At 41.2% G+C, this 21,045-nt stretch overlaps 1 protein-coding gene across 1 annotated transcript; it reads right to left on the reverse strand.

Annotated features, from left to right (window-relative positions):
* Nucleotides 1-208: 208 nt before the first annotated feature.
* On the reverse strand, nt 209-19,960 carry LOC109195939 (tumor necrosis factor alpha-induced protein 2). The gene is made up of 15 exons (XM_019348690.2): nt 19,630-19,960; nt 18,763-18,950; nt 16,008-16,085; nt 13,969-14,079; nt 9,612-9,725; nt 8,486-9,116; nt 8,117-8,228; nt 7,780-7,902; nt 6,766-6,860; nt 6,564-6,656; nt 6,348-6,471; nt 5,797-5,916; nt 5,526-5,681; nt 4,770-4,891; nt 209-2,601 (listed from the first exon to the last, which is right to left on the reverse strand). Exons 2-15 carry the CDS (start codon nt 18,935-18,937, stop codon nt 2,418-2,420), a joined length of 2,238 nt encoding a protein of 745 aa, XP_019204235.1. The 5' UTR covers nt 18,938-18,950; nt 19,630-19,960; the 3' UTR covers nt 209-2,417.
* Between the last annotated feature and the right edge of the window lie 1,085 nt (nt 19,961-21,045).

A 21,045-nucleotide genomic window follows, 5' to 3' on the forward strand; every position in this document is an offset into this window, starting at 1 on the left:
TTAAAAAAAAAGTGAATCAATTGCTTAGTGGATATAGTGGCCTTTTATTGGTATTACCATATATGCATTTCAGTACAGCAATGTTTAAATCTTCTTAGCTACAATCACAAAAACTGAAAAAACAAACAAACAGCTTAAGCCACTTATGCAAAATACAAAATAAATAATAATAATAATAATAATAATAATAATAATAATGATAATAATAATAATACACATTAAAATATTTTTACCTGAGAAATGACTTTGACAGCTATATGTCTGGTTTCCTTGAGATTGACATGTCATTGAAATATGTGAAATATGTCGTTTTTCTTTTTCTGATGTCAAACAATAGCGTGTAAAACATCACAGGACAAAGATAATATTTTTAAACAGTGTGTTTTGTTACTTTACTGTCAACACAATATTACCATTTATCTTCTGGTACATATACAAGAATAAAGAATTATTCAGTACTAACTTGCACAAACCAAGAAACAAACATAAATTGCAGAAATTCTGACTTCTTTCAGTGGTTGTGTATTTTTTTTAAAAGCAGTACCTTATATTGTAGTATTCTATTCTATTCCTTTCTATTCTTACAAAACTACTGGATAATATCAAAATGAAAACTTCACTATTTACCCAAAGGTTAAATGTGAAACAATGTTCCAGCGTTTCAGAGTATTATTTATCCATTTTGTTACAACACATGGTTTCTGTGATTTCAGCAGTATCTAATACAGTAATAGGAAAATAGGAAACACTAAGGTGGCCCTGCACTTCCAGTAGATTTATTATTATCCAGGGTCATAAATGTTGCTGTGGTATAAAGCATGTGTGTCTGAGTCCACCATGACATAAAAACAACAGTACTTGTTGTTGTATTATGATGAACGAATGTTGAAAATTTTCTTGGTTTTAAACGTAAGCTAACTCAGTTTGTGTTTAGTCAATTAATTTGTATTTTTTAACCAAAGAAAGAACTTGCAAATATCGCTAAATGTTGCATAAGACTTTAAATGTCTTCTTTCGTGCTTAAATGCAAATTAAAATATAACACCATGCTTATGCTCTGTTTGACTCTTTGTAAAATTACAAAATGATTTGATTAAAAATAAATTAGATATGAAGATGGTTAAGTTCAATCAAATTTACACAGTTTGTTTAAATGCAAGCTACCTGTACTATACAGTTGATTGATAAGTATTTTCATGATTAGGTGAGGTCTGTTCCATGATTTTTCCATGACAGTTTAAGCAGATAAAAGATCTGGAGTTTATATTTTTTCACTGGAATGTGGTCATGAGGTCTAAAGAGATGTTGATGCCAGTGAAAGAGGGTGTGATTAGACTCAAAAATCAAAATAAACCCATCTGAGACAGCAAAAACTTGACTAGAAATGGCCAAATCAACAATCTGATTTATTCATAAGAAGAATGAATGCTCCAACCAGCTCAGCAACACTGAAAGGTCTGAAAGACCAAAGAAGAAAACTAAAGTGGATGATAACAGAATTCTTTCTTTACTTATGAAAAACTTCTCAACATCTGGACAAGTCAGGAACAAGTTCCCTCTTGGAGAGGTAAGTGTGTTCCTGTCAAGTGATGCTTTCACTTGACAGTATGAAGGCAACCTTGTAAATATACAGGGTTTACAACAAGGTGCAAACATGAGGTTACGCTGAAGAACAAGAAGGTCAGATTAGACTTTGCCAGAAAACATCTAGAACACCTAGCACAAGTTTCGAAAAACTATCTTTGAAAAGATGAAACCAAGATTAACTTGTAACTTAAGAAACATGGGAAGAGAAAGTCAGGAGAAGGAGAGAAACAGCTTGAGATCCATTTCACTACCACATTATCTGTGAAACATGGTGGAGACAATGGGCCTCATTTACTAATACATAAACAAGTCCACACGAAAAATTACTGTTAGATTTGTGAAACGTGCATGCCAGCCGATTTTGATGTCACCAATGTGCGTATGCTAGTAAATCAAAAGCATTTGGAACCAATATGCACATTTCCTCGCCCCCATTTCTGTGTACAAGACTATGTTTACCTCCAAGTGAAGCAGAGCACGTGGTGACAATGTTTTAAGAGAGAAGCCTGCACCTCTAAGACAAGAATTTAGAAGAAAGTTTGACTGTAGAAAATTGAATAACAGTGTCTGAGGTCCAAGGAGGAAGTGTTTCCACATAAGTCATGATCTTTCAAAATAATAATTAACTAAATAGAAAGAAACACTTAGGCTAACACTCACTGTTGCTCAAGTCAACAAAAAGGTTGAAAAACACTAACAGACAACAAGAAAAAATACATGGAGAATTGTCCATGGCAGTCAGTTTGTACATCTTTACAGACAAACTAAAAGCACTAGCATTCACTCCATCTTATCTATCACACAATATAATACACTCTGCAACCCAACTTTCAGTCAGTGATATTCTGAAAAGCAAATGAACGGCTCATCACTTCAACTTTGGAGAAAAACGTCCGGGTTTCAGCATTAGTATGGCTCTCTGTCAGTATGTCCAGCACTGTGGTTTTGATAGTTTTCTTGTCGGCTTTGGAGAGGTTTGCTTTGAGTTTGAGCAGAGCTGAGACATGTTTTTCACTGATGGGGACACAAAGAAGAAAGGGTTAAAAAAAATGTATATTGTGTTTCATGATTATGTTTATGATGATTGCCTGGGGACTTTGTTGTCCTACTGGGAGACTTCAATGCTCATGTGGGCAATGAAAATGAGACCTGGAGGGGTGTGATTGGGAGGAATGGCGGTACCTCATGATTGGCACACTGGGATGGTGGTTCCCATCTTTAAGAAAGGGGACCGGAGGGTGTGTTCCAACTATAGGCCTTGGTGGGAAAGTCAATGCTAGGGTGCTGGAAAGGAGAGTCTGTCCATTCGTCAAACATTGGATACAGGAGGAACAATGCGGTTTTTGTCTCGGTCGTGGAATACAGGACCAGCTCTTTATCCTCTTAATGATACTTAAGGGTGAATGGGAGTTTGCCCAACCAGTCTACATGTATTTTGCGGACTTGGAGAAGGCATTCGACCGTGTCCCTCGGAGTGTCCTGTGGGAGGTGCTCTGTGAGTATTGGGTGTTTGGCCCATTGCTACGGGCCATTTGATCCTTATACAACCGTGGCAAGAGCTTACTCTGCATAGCTGGCAATAAATCGGACTAGTTGTCGGTGGGTGATGGGCTCTGCCAGGGCTGCCCTTTGTCAATGATTCTGTTCATAATTTTTATGGACAGAATTTCTAGGCATAGCCAAGTGGCAGAAGTATTTCACCTGGGTAGTCTCAAAATCTCATCTCTGCTTTTCGCAGATGATGTGGTTCTGTTGGCTCTATCAGGCGATGCCCTCACACTGGAACAGTTCGCAGCCGAGTGTAAAGCGGTGGGAATGAGAATCAGCACCTCCAAATGTGAGGCCATGGTCCTCAGCCGGAAAAGGGGGGAGTGTCCACTCCACGTCAGGGAAGGGTTCCTGCCCCAGGTGGAAGAGTTTAAGTATCTTGAGGTCTTGAGATACTGGGATGGGAGAAGGGAGTGGGAGATCAACAGATGGATTAGTTCTGCGGCTGCATTGACGCAGACGCTGCACTGGTCTGTTGTGGTGCAGAGAGAGCTGAGTGAAAAAGGGAAGCTCTCCATTTAACGGTTGATCTACATCCCCACCTTCACCTATGGTCCCGAGTTGTGGGTAGTGACTTAAAGAACGAGATCGCGGATACAAGTGGAGGAAATGAACTTCCTCCCAAGGGTGGCTGGCCTCTCCCTTAGAGATAGGGTGAGAGGTTCGGCCGCTGCTCCTCCATATCGAAAGGAGCCAGCTGAGGTGGTTCAGGCATGTGATAAGGATGTCTCCTGGGCGCCTCCTGGGTGAGGTGTTCCAGACATGTCGCCGGGGAGGCCCCGGGGCAGACCCAGGACACGCTGGAGAGATTATATCTCTCGGTTGGCCTGGGAACGCCTTGGTGTTCCCCCGGACAAGCTGGAGGAAATGGCTGGGAAGAGGGAGGTCTGGGCTTCTCTGCTTAGGCTGCTGTCCCTGCAACCCGGCCCAGGATAGGCGGAAGAAGATGGATGGATGGATGGATGGATGGATGGATGACACTGATCCCATCCTGACTAGTTTCTAATTGCCATGTTACGTCTTTTTCTGTGTGTAACCAGTTTCCTTCCCCTGACACACATTCTTCCTAATAGCTGTCAGTAACACATAACCACACCTATTTAAACTACTGAAAAAAGTAAAGGAGGAAAATGTGTCAATTCTGTTTTAAATACAACAGTAATTGGAACTCGTATTGGTGACACTGATATGTGCCTAGATGTACGTGAATTCCAGGTTTCCACTAGTTTTACCAAATAACGCCCCATAAAATCACACACTTCTGTGGTGTTGGTACATTCAGTCACACAGACAGTCTATATGTGAATGCTATCAACAGCAGTGTTTATGTCCCCTGATTCCCTTTCTCCTTTTCCTTTAAGGTTAGAAATAAGAGGTCTATACAGTTGGGTTTCCAGTGCCACATTTTGAAGAAAATCTTTCTTTTCACTCTAATTAACAGCATTATTGACTTCATCTGCACACAATGCTCTCTCATGCCAGCATGTTTTAATTTCCATGAATGCTGAGAAGAAACATCTGAAACCAACTGAGATGTTTGGCTCAGTCTACTTCCTATTCCTCCTCACCTATCAATAAAAAGTACAGTTGTTTTTGTATAAAGTAAATAATTTCTGAGTCAATTCAAAAGTTACCTGAGGTCAGGATAAGCAGATCCTAGTGAAACGATTTGCATCTGTATGGCAGGAATATCTTGGAGTTTTAGCACTTCTGCGATCTTGGTCAGGATTTCCTTTAACCAGTCTTGTTTGGATCCCTGTGAAGACAAATCAGTGATGTTAGTTTAGTCTGCAAGTTTCCCAAAGCTCTAATCAACACAGCTGGAGTTATTGCACTGGAGTTTCCAAGGTCGATGATGTATTTGATACGTTCTTTCAGTTTCATGAATAATGTCTTTATTTATGCACCATGTAGTCATCAACCAGTGGTCAGATCTTTGATACATTTGTAACTACAGTCCAGTTGTCCTTAAATGGTTTTTTTTCTTCATTTCTACCATGTTTTACTCCATGTAAAATGTTCATATAAAATACTAATTTATTAGCTACAGATAAAAATCTGTAATTTAAAAATCTTTATGACAAGGGCACACATCATCTAACTTATATATTGACTGTTGGTCCATCATTTTCTATGAGTCAATACCTTTGTTTTTAAGGAATGAGTCAGGTTTTCCATTCCATTTCTTCTATATCCTTGGAGGTTGACAGTTTAGCCAACTCCTCTGGTTTCCTTTTTTAATTTTATAGAACTTTTAATCAAAACTTCCAAAACAAATGTGAAATGCCGTTGATTCTTATTCTTATTTTTTCCACAGCTCAGCAGAAATCTGATCACTTTTGGGTTTTATTCATGTCTCAGCTAAAGTGTGCAGTGAAGGTAAGTCTCACCATTTTGGCAAACAGCTCGTGCAGTTTCTCTGCATTTTCTTTCACAGTCTCGTAAGCCTTCTGCTGCTGATTGCTGTCCTTCAGTTTGACCTCTCCTTTCAGGAGCCTCCGGACATATTCTTCTGTCACTTCCTGGTGAAGCTGACCAATCAGCTCCTGAATTTAGCCCAAGTATATAAGTAGTCAGAGCGCATCATAATCCTTTTACTAAAAAGTTGACAATGAAGGCAATAATGGCCATTCAATCCATTATAAAGTTTCCTCCTTTTACCTGGTAAGAGGACTGACTCGAACCCTGAAGTTCTTGAAGCTCTTCTTCAGTGCTATTCAGCAGCTTCTCAAACGTGTTCTTCTTCAGCCAGTCACTGGTTCCCAACTTCTTGTAGTGTGGCTGTGTGAGGAACAAATAACACATTTTTAAAAATCTTTGATTAAAACATATGGTAAATGGCCTGTATTTATATAGCGCTTTTCTAGTCCCTAAGGACCCCAAAGCGCTTTACATATCCAGTCATTCACCCATTCACACACACTGGTGATGGCAAGCTACGTTGTAGCCACAGCCACCCTGGGGCACACTGACAGAGGCGAGGCTGCCAGACACTGGCGCCACCGGGCCCTCTGACCACCACCAGTAGGTAGGCAACGGGTGAAGTGTCTTACCCAAGGACACAACGACCGAGACTGTCCGAGCCGGGGCTCGAACCTGCAACCTTCCGATTACAAGGCGAACTCCCAACTCTTAAGCCACGATCGCCCCCTATTAGGATATTAAGATTTAATCCTGAGGATTATTGATATCTGCAGTTGTAAAGAACTTACTTTGAGGATCTTGTGCACAGGAGTTAATAAATAAGTGTATGCAGACTGTTTCATCTCAGTCAGGACCGGCAAACAGTTTTCCCGCACATCCTCTGGGAACAGATTGCGGTCCACAAGGAAGTCCCTTTAGACAGACCACACAAGACACATTAGCTCACAGTGACGTATTTGATTGTTATGATGAAGGTAAAATCAGGATCAGGATCAGAAACATACCTGAACTGTTCGACACAGCTGAGGTTTGCCTTTATGAAAGCTTTGCTGTGCGGCTTGTTTTGCTTAATGATGTCTTCATGAAAATTTTGATACCTGCAGAAGATTAAAAACAGTTTTCACTTTTATTGTCTTGATATTAACAAAAATAAAACTAAAATGTATTTTTAAACATTTAAAAGACAGCCTTGTGAAGCCTTGTTACCTCTGCATGAAGTCTGTCAGGTTGGATGTTATTTTCTGGGCCTTGTGCGGGTCTCTTACAGTTATATGTGCTGATGTCACGATGCCGTTGATAAACTGAAGACAAATGGATTGGCAAATCAGTGGCAGTTTTAAGTACTCAAAGCACTTTACACAGCAATGCACTTCCATCATTTTCAGATCCAGTTAAACTAACACCAGGAACCAAACCCAGTGCATTACAATGTTAGTGACTAACCCAAGTGATTAAGCTACAGAACAGTGGGAGGGTTTGAAACTGTGACTCTGATCTGACAGTAAATGAGTTTCTATAAATGACCCAAACAAAAACTATTGTCTTCCTTGTTTGTTAATCTTTTTCTCAAAGTTTCTCAAAGTCTTTTTGAGTTTGGTTAATATGTGCAGCAGGCTGGAAAATATTTGTCTGCACTTCTTTGGAAAGTGGATAACAGAGTAAATGTCATTTTGCACATGTTGTTCTCCTATAATCAAAACAATGCTATGTCATTACTTCACCACAACAATTTTATTGCACAGTTCTGATATAGCAATTTATTCAAAGCCTCTCACAATGGTCAATGTGGCAGAGGTGAGGTCCCTGGCTCAACTGCAGGGGAGGAGTGTGCCAGTGAGCTCAAGGGGGATGGAGGTCTCTCCATCCCCCTTGAGGTGTCAGGGATTTAACTAATGAGGTTTCTCTCTTTGTAAATAATGAAGCCAGAGTCCTAAGATGAGGGGTGTGTGAGCTGGAGACCAGCAGGAAAGCAGGTGAAGTGGGTGCCGTACCTGTCAACAAGCAAATGATTTGCAATAAACACTCCTCAACATGATGCAGTGTGTCAGGTCGGTCACTACAGTCAACAATTACAAGTCAACAAATGCATGACTCACTATAAGGATCCTTGAAGTTGGCCACCACAAGTGACGCCTTTCAATTTATATTAATACATTTTTATAAAAGCACTGATTTCAGCCTCTTTTATATCAAGTTGTAGCAGCTCTATGGCAACTCTACCTGGATGACATCATAGGCCACAGGACTGACGTAGCAACCATCATCTCTTGTCGGCTCCTTTCCTTGATCCCACTCTTTCTTCGCTTCATCCAATACTCGGTCAATATAAATCATCAGGTCGCTCTAAACACACAACAACACACAGCTGCCACTTTTAAACTGCTTTCATGTGTAAAGATTTAATTACTGACAGTAACAATTACATCTACAATATTATGTCTAAAAAAACATCCACCAAAATCAGCAACTCTTTGATGCTGGATTTGCAAATCTCACATTAAGCCCTGCAATGACCATACTGTTTAACTGGATACACGTCTTAGACACACTGTGTTACCTGTTGTTTGCTGAGGTACTGCTCCTCCAGAGGTTTCAGTAACTCGTCAGGAAGCAGGTTTCCCAGCGCTTCAGTATTGATATTACTGGCCAGCTCAGGTTTTTCAAGGATTCTGGTACACAGAGCAGATAACACATAAGTTTCTATAAACACCCCAAGTTGTGTTTAGTCTACAAAAATGTCATTTTATTTTGCACATTAAGAAAACAAGAAATTAGCCGTTACATTTGTATTATTATTCACTATCAGTCTGTAATTGTTCAGGTATTTATTCTTCAAGGATCAGTGAAGGTCCTCACACTGACAGACATCATCATGTTTCGGCACAGAAAGATGCTACTTCAAACAATAATTGAACTGGTGGCTTACCCTGGATAAAACTCCTTCACCCATCGCAGGAGGAAACTGCAGTCCTTGTCATCCAGAACAAAGTCTGCAATCTTTTTGAGTCTTGCGCTAAAAGTTTGATGGTACTGTCTTGCATAAAAGTTACAGATGTCCATCTCTGGTGGGTAGCAGTTCTTCACCTTCTCCACCACCCACTGCAGGTCCTTCTTCAGCTGCCTGCCCATGGACTGGATGTCTGCCTGGATCGAGGACTGGTTCACCTGGTCACCAGTGGGGCTTGAAGGGTTATCCATACGCCCATTTACTAATTTTTGAAGCACTTCGTCATGGCGCTTCTTCCACTCACTGGGCCTCCAGGCTGGTGGCGTCTGGCATCTTTGTTTCCACAGCTGGTCCTGCTCTTCCTCAAGGTTGATGGCTTTCACTGCTGATTTCAAAGCAGACACCTCTTCCTCACTGCTGAGAGAAAGACTCTGCTGCAGAATCTGCCATACACGCTCTTCAAGGGCTTTATGGTCTGCAGCAAGCTTTTCTACTGCTTCCTTGTTAGCCTCAGCTGTCTCCCAAAACAGATGTTTCTCCCTGTCTATCAGTTGCTGAGTGGCCTCACAAAAGGCTTGAATTTCAAGGTATTCCTCAAAGGTAGGAGTCACTGGTGGACAGAAACAAAGAAAAATCAGTTTTAATTATCAGTACTATTTAATACATGAATCACCCAGGCTCTGTTAAACTGCTTTGATACTTTCTCAAGTTTTCAAGCCCTAAAGATGAAACAGGTTGGAAGAAGAGTTTATAGCCATTATTATTTTTTTGTTCCACAATTTTACTGTGGAAAACACTTTTATTTATAACTTGTTTCCTACTGAAACTTTGGACCTCTGACCTTTAGAACTATTTGAATACATGACCGAAGTTTCTGAATAAGTTTTGTTGGAAAACAAAATAAACTGATCAAAAAATGTTTGATATTTATCACTAAACACTTAAACAAATCTTCCTAATGAGTGAAATGAATGCTGCACATGTACTATATGCATATAATAATAATTAATAATAAGAAAATAAGAAAAACAATTATAATGAAACTTTCAACTATATTAAAATGAAGTTCAACAAATAAAAAATAAAAAACATTTGTACTTCCCACCTTTTTCCTCCTTCAAGTCTTCAGAGGGGAGTGTATCCACTTCCCTTTTCCATCTCCATTGAAAAGATCCGCTCATTCTCCTCAATGCATTATCAAACTTTGGCATACGAGGTTCTAAAAAAGAAAAGCAAACATTTTAATGTAGTTTGAATAACAGACTGCAGGTTTTCTCCTCTTTCCACGGACAAACATCAGCAGTGCTTTTTGTTATGAACTCAGTGCCCATAAAATTATTGTTGTTTTTTTGTCCACTATAATGACCACTGCAGAGAACATTTTATTAAACATTTTACAGAGAAAAAATCCTGTGCAGATTTTAGCCACTTTGGTTTGATCTTTCATGACTGCATGATCGTAAATATGAAAAGTCATAATAGAGCTTTTTAACAGTCATTTGGAGTTTTTATAGTAAGGTCAGGGGTAACAATCCAAGCATTAATGAGGTACATTTAGTTGTTAATATGCTGGTTGTTCAGCCATCAAAAAACTGTAAGTCCAAAGTGTCACATATAAATGAATATTGGCATTTACGTGGTTTCATTTCTACAGTGCATGGTTAAGTTAGCAATTACATCCTGGAAATATTCTAGATTTGCAAAAATTTGCCATTTTGCATACATTGAATATTTTTTTAAAGCACCAGGTTAAAAATGTTATTTGAAGGCATCAGATCAGGCATCAGATTTATTTTTCAGCTTCACAAGAAAATGAGGGGGCAACATAATCACTAATAAATGTTAATGTTACACTTCTAAATACAAAAAGCTGCTTTACTTAATCTAAGGAGCTTGGAAAGAAAAGCGTCTGGACTTCTTTAAGTTGCTTGAAGACGTTTCACCTCTCATCTGAGAAGCTTCCTCAGTTCTAGGGTCAAATGATGGAGAGTCCCAGATTTAAGCCCCTTTGTCCTTTAGATGCAGATGGACCGCTGAGTCTTGTCCCGTGGAGGTGGCTCTTCTGTGTTGTGCCATGCGTTTATGAAGTGGCTGTTTGGTCTCTCCAATGTAGAGGTCTGGGCATTCCTCGCTACACTCTACAGCATACACCACATTCTTAAGTTTGTGTTTAGGAGTTTTGTCTTTTGGATGAACCAGCTTTTGTCTGAGTGTGTTGCTGGGCCTGGGATGTCGTGCTTGGAGAAGACTCTCCTGAGTTTTTCCGATACACCGGCTACATAGGGGTTGACAATGTTGTTTCGTTTTTCTTTCTTATCCTCCCTAGTTGGTGTCTGATCTTCTTTTCTGTTCATCTTTGCTGATTTGATGAAAGCCCAATTAGGACAACAGCATGTTTTAAGAGCTTTCTTTACATGTGCACTTTCCCCCTGAGATCCTTTTGCAGACGCCTTAACGCCCACTCACATCCTGGGCCATCTGACCTCCGGAAATTACATGATAGTGTGATTTCCTTGGCTGACTGTGACCTACACCCATCTACACACCTTGGCTTATGTGATTAGGTACAGGATCATTAGGGGATCCACTGTCCCTCTTGGGGGGACACTCCCACAGGGCTTAAATCTGGGACTCTCCATCATTTGACCCTAGAACTGAAGAAGCTTCTCAGATGAGAAGTAAAATGTCTTTAAGCAACTTAAAGAAATCCAGCTCCTTAGACTATAATGACATGGATGACTGAGAACCTTCACAGACAGCAGCTTTACTTGCTCAACATTTGATTTTACTCCTGGTTGACTTATCTGCAGCCTTTAATAGAATTAATACTTCTCTTATTAACAGACTACACAACTTAGTTGGCATTACTGGTACTGCTCTTAAATGGTTTTCTTCATACTTTACAACAGATACTTCAGAATTTGTATGAATCAGCGTATGTCCTCATCTGCACCCCAAGTCTCAGTCCTTGCACCAGTTTTCTTTATATATGTCATCCCTGAGCGATCGACTTAATCATTTTAATGGATTTTCATACCATTGCTATGCAGATGACACAGTTTTACTTTTATGTCAAACTCAACAACCTTTTTTTTCTTTCTTTCTTTTTTTCGCCTGTCCCATTTGGTTCTTTTGCCATCAGAATTATTGTCTAAAGGCAAAGGAAGATGCCCAACGGATTTACTTTACCAAATGGGTGAAATGAGAGAAGCAGACCGCCCCGACTCTGCAGCAGCAGGGAGGCCCCACATTCCAGACCCCAATCGGACGGCCAACTCCTCCTCTCAGCCCCCCGCCCCAACAGGCAACACAGAACGGGGGTGTGTGAAGACTCCAAACCTCTCTCCACCCGCTCATGTGTAGTGTTGATGCATGTGTGTACTAAGGTGCATTTAAAACCCAGGAGGGCATGGAGCTACCTGCCAGAGAGCAGCAAGTAAGCGCATAGCCCCTCCTGATAGCCCTCAATGTCTACGTGTATTTAAAACTGAGAGGTGGGCAACGGGGTGAGGTTGTACACCCTGATGGTCTTCTGGATGCTGTGTAGCATGCCCACCCCCAAGATCCTATATGTATGTGTTATGAGAGTGTGAGTAATGTGAATGTCTAAATTGTGAGATAAAACTGAGGCACAGGCAGCAAGAACAGAGGGACAGAGGGGGGGATGCCTCCCCTGCACCCTGGTGACACATCTTTACCCCAAGGACCTGCATGTGTGGGTGACTGTGGTGGAGCGGGAAGAGGGAGGCAGCTGGAGATGGGGAGGGAAGGAAAGGAGGGGCAAGTGGCCCCTCCCTGGGGCCAGCTCCCCCGCTGACCCCAGTAGGCACCCCCATACTCTGCAACTCACCAGGGCAAGGGTTCAGCAGCGCCGCCCAGCCCCCAGAGCCCGGGGCAGCCCACCCGACCCCACCACAGAGAAAACTGCACCCACCCCGTCATCTACTCATCTTCCAGACTACACAAGACAATAGACACCCAGGCTGAGTTCTTCCTCCAACACTCCTATATCTCCCCCACCTGCAGAGTGAGTTCCTGGAGAGAGGAGACCTCCTGCAAGATGTAACAGCCTCCCCCACCAGTTGAAGAGCCCCCCAGGTGGCTCGATGCACTGGCGGCACCCCGGGCCTGGGCTGAGCCCCCATGCACCCACCTGCCCACAACCCTGGCCACAGACCAACCAGGACCCAAGCCCCCAAGGCCCAGCCAGGGCCCCAGCCCGGAGACGGAGCACCCCCAGAACCCCACTCCCGCCCCGGACCCACCCAGGGGCAGCCAGGCTACCAGGTCAGTAACCCACGTCCGTCAGCACAGACCCTCCCCTAGCCCCGCTGCACGCAGCCATGAGGAAACCATCACCTAAGAGCCAAAAGAGCCCTTAACAGGCCATGACCACAACCCCGGGTTGAGCCCTCCAAGGAAGAGGGCACAAACTCAACAACCTTAACAGCCTTTCCTCCCTCAGTGACTGCTTCTCTGCCATTACTAATTGGATGTAGTCAAAGTTACTTCATCTCAATTTCAGTAAAACTGAGGTTCTACTTCTTGGCCCAGCCAGTTTCTCTAAGGAGACGAGTCAGTACATTGGCCCCTTCACTAATGACTTCTAAAACTAAAAACCTTGTTATAATTTTTGACCAACACCTGAAATTTGAAACTCACATCTCAAAGCTCACCCAAACTTGTTTCCTTCACCTCAGGGATATTGCAAAATTCTGTTACTAACACATAAAACTCTCTATGGACAGGCCACTGCTTATACAGCAGAGCTTCTGAAACCTTATCACTGCAACCGACCTTTCTGATCCCCTAACCAGGGTCTTCTTACTGTCCCTCGCTTTGATTATAAAAACAGAGGTGTTTGTGCTTTTGAGGTTGTTGCACCCAAACTGTGGAACAGCCTTCCTCACTCGATCAGCTCTACTGACTCTTTTATTTGATTTAAAAGGCTCATTCCTGAGCCCGGAGCAGCTCTTGACAAAACCACCTGGCTAACATGTACAGAGGCCTGACCACAACATCTTTGGAATGAATAGAAACAACTAGGTCTTGTCACTCAACATCACCTGTGGACCTCAATAATACACTTGTACCTGCAGTTTGCACCCAGACGGCATGGCAACGGATGGCAAATGCAGTTTGTAGCCGGACCTAACAATCTGATGGAAAGCCTAGAATCAAGAGTGGAGGCTTTTCCAGCAGCAGATTAGTGCCTATGTTTTGATTTGGCATGAGAAAGTGAATGTCCACATACTTTGTTTATAAGTTTTCAAACTTTTGTTAATGTAAATACTAAAAAATGTTTGTAGAAGTTTAATATTTAAATATTGCTGGTATGTAGGATCACTGATCTAGTATTAAAGTTAATCTTTTAAAGTAAAAAGTTAAAAGGAATACTTAAATAAAGCACAGATATCCGACAATTAAAAATAAGTACAGTAAAAAATATTTGTACTTCCCACCTTTTTCCTCCAAGTCTTCAGAGGGGAGTGTATGCATTTGCTTTTTCTGTCTCCAACGAATGGATTCTTTCAGTCTATTAACTGTATTATCAAACTTTGGCATACTGGGTTCTAAAAAAGAAAAGCAGACAGTTTAATGTAGTTTGAATAACAGACTGGAGGCATTAATTTCTGGTCTTTTATTTTCTCCTCTTTCAACAAACAAAAATCAGCAGCACTTTTTGTTATGAACTCAGTGTCTACTGTTGTGTTGTCTACTATAATGACCAGAGCATTACAGAGAACATTTTAATAAACATTTTACAGAGAAAATATCATATGCAAGTGTGCCGATCTTAGCTACTTTGGTTTGTTCTTTCATGACTGCATGATCTTAAATATGAAAGCTGATAATGGGGATTTTTAACAGAAGACATTTGGAGTTTTTATAGTAAGGACAGGGGTAACAATCCATGAATTAATGATGTACATTTAGTTGTACATCAAGTCCAAAGTGTCACATATAAATGAATACATGCATTTAATAACAAAGAGCTCATTCCTGAGCCTCAAGCAGCTCTTGAAGCAGGAGTGGTGGCTTTTCCAGCAGCAGATTAGTGCCCATTGAGTGCCCCTCCATGAATCGCTACCCTGGTGGAGGGGTTTGTGTGTTCCAGAGATCGCCGGGGCTATGATGTTGGGGGGCTTTTGTCCCCTGGTAGAGTCTGGCATGGCAAATTGGTCTTGGGTGAGGCACCAGATAAAGAGAGATTCAAAAACCCATATGACAAGAAGATCCAGGGAATAGTTCACCCTTCCCAGCATAGGGTTACCGGGGCTCAAGCCAGGGTGTTCTGAATGACAGTAAAGAATACCAGGCCTTCCTGGAGTTCATGAATAGGGCGCATGAGGGTGCTCCAGCTGTGTTCTCTTACTGGGAGACTTCAACGCTCATGTGGGCAATGACAGTGACACCTGGAAAGGCGTAATTGGGAGGAACAGCCTGCCAGATCTGAACCCGAGCAGTGTTCTGTTACTGGACTTCTGTGCCAAACCACAAAACACAAACCACAACAAACACCATGTTTGAACATAAGGATGTCCATAGGTGCACGTGGCACCAGGACACCCAAGGCACAGGCTGATTTTGTAATTGTATCATCAGATGTGCAGCCATACGTTCTGGACAGTCAGGAGAAGATGGGTTGTGAGCTGTCAACTGATACCATCCTGGCTGTGAGATGGATTATGAGGCGGGCAAGGATAGTGATGGAGTGGAAGAGGATCCCATCTGCAAGATCTTCAACTCCCACCTCAGACAGAGCTTCGACAGCATTCCAAGGAGACAGCAGGGGCTCGGTCCTTCAAAGAGGGGGACTGGAGGGTGTGCTCCAACTGTAGGGGGATCACACTCCTCAGCCTTCCCGGTAAAGTATATACCAGGGTGCTGAGTGAGGGGAGTGGGAGATCGACAGACGGATTGGTGCTGCGGCTGCAGTGATGCAAATGCTGTACCAGTCCATCGTGGTGAAGAGAAAGCTGAGCGTAAAAAGCGAAGTTTTCAATTTACTATCTATGTCCCCACCCTCGCTTATGGTCAACAGTTTTGGTAGTCACCGAAAGAACAAGATCACATATACAAATGAGCTTTCTCCAAAGGATGGCTGGCCTCTCCCTTAGAGATAGGGCAAGGCATTCAGCCATCCAGGAGGGGCTCAGAGTAGAGTCGCTGCTCCTCCACATCGAAAAGAGCCAGTTGAGGTAGTTTGGGTATCTGACAAGGATGCCTCCTGGGTACCTCCTGGGTGAGGTGTTCCGGGCATGTCGGACCGGGAGGAGGCCCCTCTATCTCTCGGCTGGCCTGAGAAAACCTTGGTGTTCTCCCGGACAAGCAAGAGGAGGTGGCTGGAGAGAGGGAGGTCTGGGCTTCTCTGCTGAGGCTGCTGCCCCCACGACCTGGCCCCGAATAAGCAGAGGGAGGGAGGGAGGGAGGAAGTGGGTGGGTGGATGGATGGATGGATCTCTGCATAATTAGTTAGAAGTTAGTTTAGAAGTTTCACCTGTGTTTGATCGTGTTAGTGGTCTGGATTTTTTCTGGTTGCTCTTCGTAGAGGTGGATGCAGAACCAGCACTCAGACCTGACAGAGAGGTAAGAGCAGCGCATTAGTAAAAGCTGGATTTTCTGTTAAACTGACTCTTTAATCCCTAGTTTCAAAAACACAACTGTCTTTGCTGTGTCAGAGCGATACAAAACCAGCTAAACCAACTCTGAATTTATTTTCCTTTATGTGGGTGATTGTGTGTCCATGGCTTTTCCAGTATGATGTGTCTTAAATGGAGCTGTTTTGATTTGGTGCTTTTCCTGTTTGACATTATCAGTCCCCCATCACTGTGGAGGAATTTTGGCCCAGCCTTCTTTACAATGATGCTCTCTACAGGCCCTGCCACAGGATTCAAGCTCTGGAATTTTTCTGGGATAATTCAAGTCATTGATTCTTATCGCCATTCTGTTACAGATTTGCTGCAGTGCATGAGATCATTGTCCTATTACATAATCCACTCTGGGCCAAAAGATGGTTTCACATTTGACCCATAGAATACTGAAAAGTCTCACAGTAACACAAATTTTGACATGCTCCACTGCAAACAGAATTGGACAATGGTTTTTGCTGCTTATTTATTCTAAAGGCTACACAAAAATAGGAAGATGGTAATTTACTATTAATGAGGAGGAAAAATCACATTTTTATGGAATATAATAGACATTAATTTCTGGGATAAAGAGCAATGTGTTTACATCATCCATTTTTGTATTTAAAGTTTGAGGTGAGTTTTTTTGTACGTTTACCAGCACTAGTTAATGTTAACTCAAGGAAAACCCTGAGGAACGCTTTTCTGCTTATGTATGACCCAGGCATTCCTTCATTTAGCAAACAGACATGTTCCAACAAGTTTATCAGTCTTTTTGTGTTTTGTTTGATTTTTCTACCTCGGCCAAGGAGATTATGTCTTTGATAGTGTTTGTGTGCACGTATGCACGCAATTCTGTCTGCAAACATAGTAACTTGAAAAGTTTGGAATTAATTCTAAAACCGTAGAGTGAGGTCATGTTAACTATTCATTCAAATTTACCTCACATCCACTGAGATCTTCAATATCATCTAAAAATGTGTTTATTTCTCAGAAATTGACAAAAAAGCTTAGAAACTATGATTTTTAGTCTTGTGTGCATTGTTTCTCACTGCCAGTGTTTGTACTGACAACATAAAGGTGTATAGGCGATGATATATATGGGCAAGTTAAATATGACATCTTAGTTTGCATACAAATATCATGTTTTTCAATTTAACCCTAAAATGCATTATATTAAAGAAAGTTTCATCAATAGAAATAAAATGAGCTGCTAGTTAGTTAGAAATACGGGTGGGTTTAGAAAAACGATTTCCAAATTCAAATTGATTTTAATTTAAATAATCTGATATTAATTCATTAAATCCTGAAATTGTTTTTTAAATATGGATTTAAACAACAACAAAACAGATAAAACTCCAAACAATTAAAGAGCAAGTAAACAGATTTAGCAACGAGATGTAACACAAAGCGTGGATCTTTCTAACTGTACTTAGAGACCAATTTCCCACCAGAAATCTCTATTTTCTGCCTCATTGGCTTGCTTATTATGCATCTGTCTAAATCGGTGTACAGTGTAGTCTGACGCTCCCCCCCCAAAAAAAACCTCCGTTAAGAAAGTTCAAGAAAGAGAATTTCTTCTAGTCTCACAATTGTCAGCTTTATTTTTATACCTAGAGAGTTTACACTGAATTTTTAATTGTAGAGAAAAAGTTAGTTCACTTTGTGTATGTCATGGCAACAGAATAAATACAAAGTGAAATATTGTAACTACTTTAGGATCTGTTCACAATTTGGAAATAAATATTTTTAATTTACAAGGTTTAGAAGGTTTTGACGGTACATATCCAAGTCAAGTGATCATAAACTTGCATTTGTAGAAATCAGTGACAATACCCAGTGTTATTTAGAAATATACTGTAGTATAATATGATATAATTAGCTCAAGTTAATCATGTTCAGTTATTTACAAATCAATACCTATTATCCATTACCTGCTCCAACATTATGTTTGTGTCAAAGTAAATCTGTCATTGCTATCTTTATCTGATTTTTACTGCACCACAAATTTCTTGTAGAATATTTAAAAAGAACAAAAGAAAACTAAATAAATATATACAAATTACAATACTGTTCCCTTAAAAGTATCTGCCGTGTGGAGCTTTGTGAATACATGTCTCCTATAATCAAACATCACTGTTGGACACATTTCCGCAAAATGTAATGGTGCCTGCCTTCTGTCAACTTGATAGATTTCTTTTTTGCTCTTTCTGCACTTTCCCCACACAACTTCTCCTTCTACCTGCACATACTGTGTGTACAGTAGCACCCACATCTCAGAGGAATGACTTCACACAGGCTTTCATGTGGGTCCTCTAGGGAAATAAATGCAACCCTCACTCTGAAAAAGCTGGGAAAGAAATCTTTTGGTGCACAAGATCAGGTTACTCTCTGAAATCACTGTTTGTGAACACAGTTCACTGTGACATCCCAAAATGCAATTTAAAGCTGTGTGGCGCAAAGAATAAGCCAAATGTGATCATCATTTAAAATGAAATGACGAGGCACGGTGTAAAACTGGTCAGATGAAACATGAACGTTCAGTCCTCTGGACTAAACAAGAGAAAGACCGCCTCAGTGCTTACGTTTGAAAGCAGATTTTATGAAGACCCCAATGGTACTCACCAGGTGACAGAGGTTGTGTTGAAAGCCGGAGGCTCCTTCTAAACTTCTCCATCATGCCCACATTTATGCCACCATCAGTCGACGTCTTCTCATCGCTCTTGATGGATCCGTTGCTCTTGGTGGACACCGGGTCATTGCCGGGGTTCTCAGTGGACTTGTCCATCATTTGTGACATTTTATTTCATTATCTACCCAAATGTGAGAAAGAATACAAAAGAAATGCTTAAAGATAAAGTATGTTAAATTTAAAGTAACCAGTCTGTTTTTAAAATGTAAGGAGGAGAACAGGAGCACAGTTCATATTAAAATGTAGGCACTAAATGTAAAAAGTAATAAATACTCAAAGTAATTAGGTATTTGTATTTTGTTACTTCCCATCTCTGGATTTTAATAATAATTAAGTGAATAAGATCTTACATAATAAAACCTGTATAAGTACTGTATAAAGAACCAATTTACGGACTAACCAGTTCATTGTGGCTTTCACCAGGATCATCATAAACATATATTACAGATAACATTTTATATCGGATAGATTAGAAAAGATAGAGTAGAAAAACAGAGAACAACATGTTTTTTTGTAATTTAGGAACATTTTCTCTCATCTCTTTGGTCCTGGACTTTCAAATACTGTTTATCTGCTGTTGATCGTTTGCAAAACTTCAATTTGTCCAGATTACTAAATATTTCAACGACATGCTGCACACCATGCTGAGATAAGAAATTAGATGTCGCTGAACAGCATTGCGTGTGTCTGTTTGTGTATGTGTGTGTGTAGAGAGAGAGACAGCAGAGTGATTTCTCTCACAGTTTTATTTTCAAGATTGACCGTACCTAGTTACAGTAAAGAGAAAAAGGTGTACTTACCTCCGGTTTCGCACAGGTAATAGAAGTTCCACAGTTTCTTCCCGCTTCACCTGCTTTCAATTACAAGTTGAGGGTTGGCAAGAGGGTGTGACCGGGGCGCGCGAAGGGGGCGCATTTACAATGGGCAACGTCACTTTCTTTGAGAAAGCCATACAAGACTAAGCGTTTACAGATCAGGCGCACAAAACAGGGGTGAAAGCAAGCGTGTCACTTTCCCAGAAATGAGACAGCTTCCAGTCATCCAGTCTAAGCTGTCTAGAGTCTATTCTAGAGCCAGAGCATCTTACATGCTTTTTTTGTGAACGTCGCATCTTGTTTCATGGTCAAATGCACAGCTGGATTTTTCGTTTTTACGGGCAGGTGTTTTTGTTTTTTGGAACGGTATAAACAATGAAAGGTGGTGGATTGGCCAATTGTACATGATCGACATGGGCTAGACCCTCCCCCTTGCTTGGGCAACACTCTGAAAGCAATCTTATCACAGACAAAGAGAAGAAAATGGCATTGAGGTGAAAAGGAACGCGATTTGTTCCGTACTTCAGCTAGACTGAAAAAAAGACACAAAGCTGGAGTTATTCTGCGTCTTTACGCTGCACAGCTGCCTCTTCTTCTCTCATTATCTCCCCCTCCTTCTGTTGCTACTTCAATCATGAAACTGTGATCAGCTGATCGGCTTTTCTGTCGCAAGTCCCGTCTTGTTTGTTTATAGCCCACTTTGCGCCAGAAAGAGGAAACCAGCGGACGTCGACGTTTAAGCTTGATAAGCTGTTGTTAGAATTTATTTAATATTACTTTCTACTATCAGCTGATGTTTGTTGGAGCCACAGACGTAAAAGCTGCTGGTCATCATATCGGTTTGGATATCTGGTGAGAGGGAAACATGGAGATGTCCTTCAGAGCTGAACAGATTTAGGAAAAACAGGTTTACCTTTTAGGTGACATGAATGAGTTGAAGGGAAGTTATGAACTGTTTCTGAGAGACAAATAACACCAGGATCTTTTTCTAAGTAGCTGACAGCAGGTAACTGTGCAGGGGCGGGTCTACAAAAATTTCGCAAGGGGGCCAGGGAGGGCATTAACAGGGAAAAGGGAGCACAAAGAAATACTTTTATTTCTTATTCTCATTTAAAATGTCTAGCTTTTAATAAATAATTATCTGAATCTTACAACCAAAGTGGTCACCTCATGTAAAATGTATAGAAATCATACATATACCAACAAGACAGTGTACATCACTGTCACAACAGCGTTTGTTTTCATTCAAAGGCTTCATGGCTTTTCCTATAATAGCTGGTGGGCCGGTCTCTAGTCAAAATGCTCGGGTTGACTTTTTGTCCCAGTCCAGCCTTGGTCAAATGTATACTTTACAGGTGAAGAAACAAGCTCTCATGTTGTTGTTTCGGTTTCTATGTTAGG

This window comes from Oreochromis niloticus, linkage group LG19 (assembly GCF_001858045.2).
Source record: "Oreochromis niloticus isolate F11D_XX linkage group LG19, O_niloticus_UMD_NMBU, whole genome shotgun sequence".
NCBI classification, from domain to species: Eukaryota; Metazoa; Chordata; class Actinopteri; order Cichliformes; family Cichlidae; genus Oreochromis; species Oreochromis niloticus.

What these genes read in the sequence shown, in the direction of transcription:
- LOC109195939 (XM_019348690.2), bottom strand. Translation starts at nt 18,937, where the DNA reads ATGTCACAAATGATGGACAAGTCCACTGAGAACCCCGGCAATGACCCG. An exon ending in TGAAGACTTGGAGGAAAAAG is followed by an intron (nt 9,726 to 13,968) that starts GTGGGAAGTACA and finishes TTTCTTTTTTAG; the next exon opens with AACCTCGTATGCCAAAGTTT. An exon ending in TCTGCTTATCCTGACCTCAG is followed by an intron (nt 2,602 to 4,769) that starts GTAACTTTTGAA and finishes TGTCCCCATCAG; the next exon opens with TGAAAAACATGTCTCAGCTC.